The sequence below is a fragment of the Poecilia latipinna genome, unplaced genomic scaffold (assembly GCF_001443285.1).
Source record: "Poecilia latipinna isolate Pla-1442-1.1 unplaced genomic scaffold, P_latipinna-1.0 Scaffold2985, whole genome shotgun sequence".
NCBI classification, from domain to species: domain Eukaryota; kingdom Metazoa; phylum Chordata; class Actinopteri; order Cyprinodontiformes; family Poeciliidae; genus Poecilia; species Poecilia latipinna.
This window is the reverse complement of record NW_015115601.1, coordinates 54,094-64,552: the sequence shown is the minus strand read 5'-3', so window position 1 is coordinate 64,552 and position 10,459 is coordinate 54,094. Positions and strand designations below refer to the sequence as shown.

The 10,459-nt window shown below is 35.6% G+C and overlaps 1 protein-coding gene across 2 annotated transcripts in view; it reads right to left on the bottom strand.

Moving 5' to 3' along the window:
* Positions 1 to 1,073: 1,073 nt before the first annotated feature.
* The window catches only part of LOC106939791 (stromal membrane-associated protein 1-like), a 22,671-nt gene continuing 13,285 nt past the window's right edge, over positions 1,074 to 10,459 (bottom strand). The window contains exons 2-4 of one of the 2 annotated variants that reach the window (XM_015022334.1): positions 9,934 to 10,067; positions 8,903 to 8,988; positions 1,074 to 1,405 (exon numbers count right to left, since the gene is read on the bottom strand). In XM_015022334.1, the coding sequence (XP_014877820.1) occupies positions 1,240 to 1,405; positions 8,903 to 8,988; positions 9,934 to 10,067 (386 nt within the window). In that variant the 3' untranslated portion in view covers positions 1,074 to 1,239. The remainder of the gene's footprint in view (positions 1,406 to 8,902; positions 8,989 to 9,933; positions 10,068 to 10,459) is intronic. The other variant, XM_015022333.1, reaches the window with a different exon arrangement.

The following is a 10,459-nucleotide window of genomic DNA, read 5'->3' as shown; positions in this document are numbered from 1 at the left end:
TGAAATAAGACAACACTAACTGAAAAGTAGCTTTGTAGCAACATTTAGAGGCTTGTTTTAAGTAAATAATTACTTAATATTGAGGAGGAAGCACTTGTTCTGAATGAAGATTATTTCACTTATAACAAAGGTGTCAAACTCATTTTCATTTTGAGCCAAATCAAGATCATAAAGGCTCTTAAAGGGCCGGTTGTGCCAGAACGTATTGATAAAACTTGTTAAACTGTTAAAATATCAATGAATTCTTAAAATTAAATATTATTGAATATATTTTCACTCCCTCCAGGATTTAGTGATACCTTTTGTGATTTTTTTTTGCAATAAAAATCAAAGTATTCGTGATACTAATTTGTGATACTAATTTTGAAATATTTGTGCTTATTTATGACGGTTAATGTGACTTTTTATAACCTGCTGTATAGATGACAAACTATAATCTGACAACAGTTAAAGCAGAGGCAGCTGTTTAGTACAAGTAAAGTTTTTGACAATTTTTGAGAAAAATCTGCAATAAACAGCCAACTATATATTAGCGCTAAAAAGTGTGTAGATTTGTTGATTTTGTGTGAATTTCCATGATAATTCTCCAGAAATTGGAGGGACTGATTGACATAATTTAGCAGTAAACAGATTAAAACTGAATTCATTTGATTGATTACATAATATTTAAGCACATTTAGCGTTTAGTCTTGAATCTAGAGGGCCACATAAGAAGCTATGGCGGGCCAGATTTGGCCCATGGGCCTTGAGTTTGACACGTGACTTATAACAACACTATTTTACAAGTTAATTTGGAACAAGCAGTTTTTCATCGTTTAAAAGGAATTATTTACTTAAAACAAGTGCATGTAAATTGCTGAAAAGTTACTTTTAAGTTAGTTTGTCTTATTCCAAGTGTACTAAGCTATTTGGAATAGAAACTAGACAAAAACTCTGAGTAAAACTTTGTGTTTTTGCAGTGGAGCCAAAAGAAGCAAAACATCTCAGTCATTCGCAATCTAATTTTAAAGTTTCAAGAAGTTTTGAATGATTAATAATTACAAATATGTCATAATTTTGAGCTTGCTTTGAAAAAATACGTGGAAGTCGATTTCAGCTCAGTGAGGTGGGAGATTTTGAACAAAGGAGGAGATAGAAAAGCTAAAGGGAAGGAAAAAGTTGTCATTTTACATAAGGATGATTTCTGTCCCCTGCCTATTTGGGCCTCTAACAGCCCCACAGCTACCAGTGCAGCCCAGATTACATAAAGCAGCCTCCAACCACTGCAGCTGTAACAATAACATGCAGTGACTGAAAATGGAAAATACGACACGTGCTGGTGATACTCACTGAGGCTGCAGCCAAGGCCTCCTGGTCGTAGTACTTCTTCCTCTCGTATTTGTCCCGGATGAAAACTTCCACGGCTCTAAAGCTTGGAATTAAGGACTGGAACAGAAAACAAGTCAACCACAATGCAAAAACACAAAATCTTACCAAACATTTCTGATGATAAAACTCCTCAGTTTGGTGCTTTGGTCTCAACTAGACAACTTAGTTTACAGAGACTTTAAAATTCATTTTTTTGTCTTTTCTGTTTATTTAAAATGTCTTCCAGGTCCAGGGTTAAATGTGCATAAGAAATAAAATTTAATGAATTATGAGAATAAGTTCTTGCATTATACTTGAAAATGGTCTCAAAACCACATCATCGTTTATTGCAATAACTTATAGGACAATTTATCGTCTTATTGACTTAAAACAAACTCCTATATCCTGCTGAAAAGTTACTTGTAAGTTAGTTTTGTCTTATTTCAAGTGCAGCAAGATATTTGCACTAGAAACTAAAAACACACAGTTTCAGGAAGTGTTAACAATATGATCTCATCTCAAACTTCATCTTTTCACAAAGATTTTGGTGCCAAACTGAGTTAATAAGAATTTATAACATTCTGATTAACTTCAGATGGTTACACACAGATCTAATGATTTGTTTGAGCCATTTATTTCAAGATTGAGAGATTTAAGCTCTTCTTGGAAATGGTAAATTAATTTATAGTTGTTGGTTTCCCCCTATGCTCTCTGCTACACTGTACCTATTGGTTGTGTATACGCTGCTCTTACCCAAACCCTTTCTATCAGCTGCGCTGCAGCTGGTTCACCACAATATAGCCCGTCCTGAATATTATTGCTAGTCAGTTAGCATAACCACCATTGACGGTAGCTAAAAGCCTTTCCTGAAACTGTAAGTTGTTTCTCCACCATTAGCACGTAGAACAATCATACATAAGCATGATTGACAGCGCTTCAACCCTCCTCCTGACTGATTAGCTGGTTTTGTTAGCCCAGGTAGGAGGTGGGGGAGATTTTTTAAATCAGATTATTTGTATCATAACTTACTGTCACAACATGGTGACAATTTTAAAAACATATGTAAAAAAACATATTTTTCTCATAAAAGTTACATACCACAGCTTTTAAACACATGTCGTTTCAAAAATAACATGTTAAAGTGACCAACTTGATCAAGGTTTATAGAGATTTGGTTATAAAAGGGTTCCTACAACTGCGACTGTAAACTATATTTCACATACAAATCTGGGCACAAACTCTGAGGCTCCCACTATATCCCAACCCACAGCATCACAACACAAGCATTAATCCCAGACCTCTTATCTCCCCATTTCAGCAGCAATGCTTCTGTCAGATCAGTAACAGACCTCAAAAGATTGAGGAGCGATGACCACCCACACGGGTGGAGCTAAGCGATAGGATGGAGGAGGCCTGCATCTCAAACGCAGCCTTTATTTATCACAGTGGAGTGGAAACAGCAGAGCAGATCGGACGCAATCCACCGTGGCTCTCAGGATAGAAAGAGAGAAATGACAGCATCGTTACGCGAGACGGCAGGGAAGCGTCCGATTAGGTCGGACGCCGCAACAAAACCAGATTTAGGAACAAATATATAAAAAGAAACCACTGACAAAGTATTGCACATATAACCAAACTGAAAAACAACAAAAAAATATGATTTATTAAAGTGCCCATATATTAGTTTTAAGCTAAAATACAAAAGTCATGGAGAGGAAGTCCAGCTTCTCTGCTTCTATAGAAGTGAATAGAGGAATATAATAGAGAAGAAAAAAGTTGATATATTTTTCTACTTCATTTGGATAATTTGTGAGGTTTACGCTGCAGTATGGATTTTTATTTTTTTTTTAAATTCTTACATATATTTTTTTAAACTGTCACCATGTTGTGTTATGATACAGATAATCTGATTTAAGAAATCTCCTCCATCTCCTAATGAGCTATTATTGCCATCTAAAGAAATGTGGCGCTCCTGATCAAAAACAACCAATCAGAGCCAGGAGGAGGGTCTTGGCGCCGTCAATCAAGCTCGTGTACAGCTGTTGTATGTGGTAACTGTTGAGAAACAACTTACAGTTTCTGGTAAGCCTTTTAACCGCCATCATTGGTGGTTATGCTAACTAGCTTTAGCATTCAGGACAGCCTATTTTGTGTATGTGTAGCATGTACACACCCATTATTGACAGCACTAAAGAAGACAGAGGAGCTCGATTTTTTCAGATTATCTCATACTATACTGTCATGACATATTAGTAGCTGCAACAAATATGTGAAAAACATTAATTTTAAAATGTATGGATTGCAGCTTTAATTCATACCATTAAAAATTAAACAAAATGAATGTGAACGAAGATGGAACCTTAGAAGATAAAATAAGTGCTAAAAAATGTTTGTGTTTATATAAAAGCCGAATCAAAAATGAATTCAAGTGTTTTTCTCTTCTTTTTTTGTTTACTTTTTTCTAGTATCAAAACATTTTTTAAGTGTCAAATTCTTCAGTTTTATTTTTTAATATCACATTTTTTGGTTTATATTTTTTCAGTTTATTTGTTTTTCTTTCAATTTTTTTCAGTTTCAAATCTTTTTTATTCCATATCAATTTTTTTTTGTATCAATTTTTTTTAAGTCTCATCTCTTTTCAGTTTTTTTTTCATATTGTACAGTCACAACATAGTGGCAGTTGTAACAAATGTGTGAAAATTTTTAAATGTACGCACTGCAGCTTTAATTCAAACTTTTACAAACTGAACTGGAAGATGAGACCTTAAAAGATAATAGATGAAGTACTAAAAAATGTGTAGAAAAATGTTTTTGAGTATATATAAAAACCAAATCAAAAATATTCAAGTGTTTTTTTAATTTGTTTTATTTATTGTTTTTTGGGGGGGTTAGCTTGGATATATAAAATATCTTCAAGTTCCAGTATTTAATGTTCTTTACTAAATTAAAGTTTATTGATCTGTGAGGGAGAAAATTTGAATTATCATTTATTGCAATAATTACTGGGACAATTTATCGTCCAGCAAAATGTGTTAGTGTGAAAGGCTTTCAGGATACAGAACCATGCAAACACTTCTACTGAGGAACAATTTAGAGCCATAAATTAACCGATTCCTGTGGGAGGAAACCAGAGTACCCAGAGAGGACTGACACACGCACTGGGAGAAAACACAAACTCCCAGCAGAAAAACCTCCGAATGAGATTTAAACACACACATACACACACACACAGCGAGGCGGTTGCTCTGCTAATCCCAGGTCCGTTATCTGCAGCTCTCAGCCAGCGCCGCTGCTGTCAGAACAACTAATGAACTTCAAAAGAATGAAGAACGATGACCACCCGCGCAAATGGGCCCTGCCAGATCCCAGATACTGCATTAGAGCCACGTTTCACACACAGATTATTTATTTCAGCCTACTGGACTAAAACATGAACATATCCAGTTACTGTCATGTCTGGTATCACAGAAAAGGGGGGAAACTGAAAGCTGCTGCAGACACAGCTGGAGGAGACCTGAGGAAAATAAGTGGAATGATAGCGATGTGGCGAGGCTGTTATTTAGTAATGGAAATGCTTAACAAGAAAAATACGAAGCGTCTGACTGTTATTTCAGAGTCAGAGCAGCTCTCAGCAGGAGTGGCTTCACCTCCTCAGTAAAAAACTGAAGCATTAAATATTTCAACCACCTCCAGCTGAGATTCAGGGTCTTCCAGGTCACTGGACTCAAATGGAGATAAACGTTCCTTTCTCGTTTCTGAAAATTACAAAATGTGGGATAGAAAATAGTAATTAGGGTCCATAGAAAGTATAGAAGCAGCAATCCGGTATCATCTGGATCGGTACCAATACTGAAAAATAATCAGGTGGGATTGATAATATGTCCAATCAATAAGGACGGATCTATTCAGTTTAACTCTATGTTGTGCCCAAATAAATTTTTTTATAAATAAAAATTAAACTGAGAATAATTTTGAAATCTACTTTTCAGAATCAATGATTTTTTTGTTTTGTTATAATTTCAGATTTTCAAATTCAAAATTTTGGCCCTTATTTATTTTTTGTTTTGATTCTATTCTTGGGTTAAATTTTTTTCAGTTTTAATTTTTTTAGATTCAAATTTTTTCCAGTTTCAACTTTTTAATTCCGTTTCAATTGTTTTATTTATTTTTTCTTCAATTTTTTTTAGTATCATTTTTTTATTCCGTTTTAAAATTTCAACTCTTTCAGCTTCATATTTTTGGTATCAAATTTTTTCAGTTTCATTTTTTTTAGTTTCATTTATTTTTTCAACTCTTTTCAGTTAAATTTTTTAGAATAATTTTTGTTAGTTTGTATTTCTTTTAGCTTATATTTTTTTCAGTTTTAAATCTTTTATATTCTGCATCAATTTTCTTTTAGTATCAATTTTTTTTAGTTTTTATTTTAAGTTTTCTCAGTTTCATTTTTTTAGTAATTTTTTTAAATTTTTTTTATTTAGTTTTAGTTTTTTCAGTTTCAATTCTTTTTCTTTTGATCAAACTTTTTTGGTCCCAATTTAGCTCCATAAAGATTCACACAAATCATTCTTAAATTGTTAAAAATAATATTATTAAAAAGCTAGCTGTTGAAACCCAGCCATGTGATTTCATGATGGGATCTGTGAATAACCAGTATGAGAACAAAGAGGGAGGATACTGGTCTGTCTGTGGTCTCCTGAAGCTCTCTGGTAGGTGGGCTTCATACAGCTGGCGGGCTCTGGTGTTCCCCATGTCCACCATGCTCTGCAAAAACAGTGAAAAAATAAACACTTAAACAGAAGAAGCGACATCAGAAATGATGGCGACTGGTGAACGAATCATCCCAGCGCACAGCAGGTTCTTTCACGCATCACATTTGCATTCAGCTCATTTTGCCCGCCGACTCCTTTGCATGCGTGCGCGCACACCGTGAAAGGACACACTGGCTGTATGCAACAAGGCCAAATTAAGAGGAGGGTGATGGATGGGGTGAAGATAGGAGAAAACAGAGTCGGAATAATCAGGCATCCAGAATTAATTAGTCACTGAATACAGTGATTAACATTCTAAGTGAGACGCTCCTCCACTCACACACAGCTGACGGAGAGGCGAATCCAGCTACTTTAACACACACACACACACACACACACACACACACACACACACACACCAAACAGCTGAATCTATTAACAACTGAATGATTTAAAAACGACTGGAAGGTTCGTATACGTCTGATAACACAGGATGGACTGAGGAAAGTAAACAAAACACTAAGCTAATCACAAGAGGCTAACAATATATCCATGTGTTTACATACGAGTTCCTATGACAACCAGGAAGATGGATAGATGAGGGCACACTAATATCTATCTATATATATATATATATATATATATATATATAAAAATACGGTTTAGACTGCAGCAGACATTCTTTCTTCCTTGATTCTTTCTTCCTTGCAGTGGTGAATAATTCCTCTGGTTTTGATCTGAATCATCTTTGCTGCTTCAATAAAAGATTTTCTTTTGGGCTTAAAGGCAAACGACTCGAGTCGTTTTCAAACGACATAAATCCTTTTTTCTCCCAACGTCTTTCATTAAATCCCCATCTTTCTTCTTTATTTTCAGAAATAAAAACTCCACACGTCTAACCCAGCAAATGAGTGAATGAGACAGAAAAGGTGCGTCTACTTCAAGCAAAGATATTGATCATTTATGGCTCACATTGTGGTTCAGATACCTGGATCTGCTCAGGTGTCCACTGGTCCAGGTTGACAGATTTGACCCTGGAGATGTGGACGCCCAGGTTGCGGTGGATGCCGGCGCAGCGGATGCACATGAACACCCCGAGGTTCCATGACGCCCATCGAGGCCCTTTAATCGGAAGAGGAAGAAGAACACTTTCACTTTAAAAGCTCAAATGTAACACATTCCAGGATTATAATTAGGCCCGTCGCAATAAGAAATAAATCAATTAATCGTAAGATAAATTAAAACAAACTCAATCATTTCCATTTGGATGATTTGTCGTTTTTCTCNGCACTGGGAGAAAACACAAACTCCCAGCAGAAAAACCTCCGAATGAGATTTAAACACACACATACACACACACACAGCGAGGCGGTTGCTCTGCTAATCCCAGGTCCGTTATCTGCAGCTCTCAGCCAGCGCCGCTGCTGTCAGAACAACTAATGAACTTCAAAAGAATGAAGAACGATGACCACCCGCGCAAATGGGCCCTGCCAGATCCCAGATACTGCATTAGAGCCACGTTTCACACACAGATTATTTATTTCAGCCTACTGGACTAAAACATGAACATATCCAGTTACTGTCATGTCTGGTATCACAGAAAAGGGGGGAAACTGAAAGCTGCTGCAGACACAGCTGGAGGAGACCTGAGGAAAATAAGTGGAATGATAGCGATGTGGCGAGGCTGTTATTTAGTAATGGAAATGCTTAACAAGAAAAATACGAAGCGTCTGACTGTTATTTCAGAGTCAGAGCAGCTCTCAGCAGGAGTGGCTTCACCTCCTCAGTAAAAAACTGAAGCATTAAATATTTCAACCACCTCCAGCTGAGATTCAGGGTCTTCCAGGTCACTGGACTCAAATGGAGATAAACGTTCCTTTCTCGTTTCTGAAAATTACAAAATGTGGGATAGAAAATAGTAATTAGGGTCCATAGAAAGTATAGAAGCAGCAATCCGGTATCATCTGGATCGGTACCAATACTGAAAAATAATCAGGTGGGATTGATAATATGTCCAATCAATAAGGACGGATCTATTCAGTTTAACTCTATGTTGTGCCCAAATAAATTTTTTTATAAATAAAAATTAAACTGAGAATAATTTTGAAATCTACTTTTCAGAATCAATGATTTTTTTGTTTTGTTATAATTTCAGATTTTCAAATTCAAAATTTTGGCCCTTATTTATTTTTTGTTTTGATTCTATTCTTGGGTTAAATTTTTTTCAGTTTTAATTTTTTTAGATTCAAATTTTTTCCAGTTTCAACTTTTTAATTCCGTTTCAATTGTTTTATTTATTTTTTCTTCAATTTTTTTTAGTATCATTTTTTTATTCCGTTTTAAAATTTCAACTCTTTCAGCTTCATATTTTTGGTATCAAATTTTTTCAGTTTCATTTTTTTTAGTTTCATTTATTTTTTCAACTCTTTTCAGTTAAATTTTTTAGAATAATTTTTGTTAGTTTGTATTTCTTTTAGCTTATATTTTTTTCAGTTTTAAATCTTTTATATTCTGCATCAATTTTCTTTTAGTATCAATTTTTTTTAGTTTTTATTTTAAGTTTTCTCAGTTTCATTTTTTTAGTAATTTTTTTAAATTTTTTTTATTTAGTTTTAGTTTTTTCAGTTTCAATTCTTTTTCTTTTGATCAAACTTTTTTGGTCCCAATTTAGCTCCATAAAGATTCACACAAATCATTCTTAAATTGTTAAAAATAATATTATTAAAAAGCTAGCTGTTGAAACCCAGCCATGTGATTTCATGATGGGATCTGTGAATAACCAGTATGAGAACAAAGAGGGAGGATACTGGTCTGTCTGTGGTCTCCTGAAGCTCTCTGGTAGGTGGGCTTCATACAGCTGGCGGGCTCTGGTGTTCCCCATGTCCACCATGCTCTGCAAAAACAGTGAAAAAATAAACACTTAAACAGAAGAAGCGACATCAGAAATGATGGCGACTGGTGAACGAATCATCCCAGCGCACAGCAGGTTCTTTCACGCATCACATTTGCATTCAGCTCATTTTGCCCGCCGACTCCTTTGCATGCGTGCGCGCACACCGTGAAAGGACACACTGGCTGTATGCAACAAGGCCAAATTAAGAGGAGGGTGATGGATGGGGTGAAGATAGGAGAAAACAGAGTCGGAATAATCAGGCATCCAGAATTAATTAGTCACTGAATACAGTGATTAACATTCTAAGTGAGACGCTCCTCCACTCACACACAGCTGACGGAGAGGCGAATCCAGCTACTTTAACACACACACACACCAAACAGCTGAATCTATTAACAACTGAATGATTTAAAAACGACTGGAAGGTTCGTATACGTCTGATAACACAGGATGGACTGAGGAAAGTAAACAAAACACTAAGCTAATCACAAGAGGCTAACAATATATCCATGTGTTTACATACGAGTTCCTATGACAACCAGGAAGATGGATAGATGAGGGCACACTAATATCTATCTATATATATATATATATATATATATATATATAAAAATACGGTTTAGACTGCAGCAGACATTCTTTCTTCCTTGATTCTTTCTTCCTTGCAGTGGTGAATAATTCCTCTGGTTTTGATCTGAATCATCTTTGCTGCTTCAATAAAAGATTTTCTTTTGGGCTTAAAGGCAAACGACTCGAGTCGTTTTCAAACGACATAAATCCTTTTTTCTCCCAACGTCTTTCATTAAATCCCCATCTTTCTTCTTTATTTTCAGAAATAAAAACTCCACACGTCTAACCCAGCAAATGAGTGAATGAGACAGAAAAGGTGCGTCTACTTCAAGCAAAGATATTGATCATTTATGGCTCACATTGTGGTTCAGATACCTGGATCTGCTCAGGTGTCCACTGGTCCAGGTTGACAGATTTGACCCTGGAGATGTGGACGCCCAGGTTGCGGTGGATGCCGGCGCAGCGGATGCACATGAACACCCCGAGGTTCCATGACGCCCATCGAGGCCCTTTAATCGGAAGAGGAAGAAGAACACTTTCACTTTAAAAGCTCAAATGTAACACATTCCAGGATTATAATTAGGCCCGTCGCAATAAGAAATAAATCAATTAATCGTAAGATAAATTAAAACAAACTCAATCATTTCCATTTGGATGATTTGTCGTTTTTCTCTTTCTACTGGATGACTAAAGTCTTCAGTCTGGTGTTTTGGTCTCAACTATCCATTTTTTAAAAGACAATTTTGTTTGCAGAGACTCCATAATTTATTTTATTTGCTATCTATGTTGTTTTATTTATTATTGACATTTAAAATGTCTTCTTGAGATTTTACATTAAAATATAAACTGATCTTATTGATTAAACTAGATTAGGGGTGTCCAAAGTGCGGCACCCGGGGCC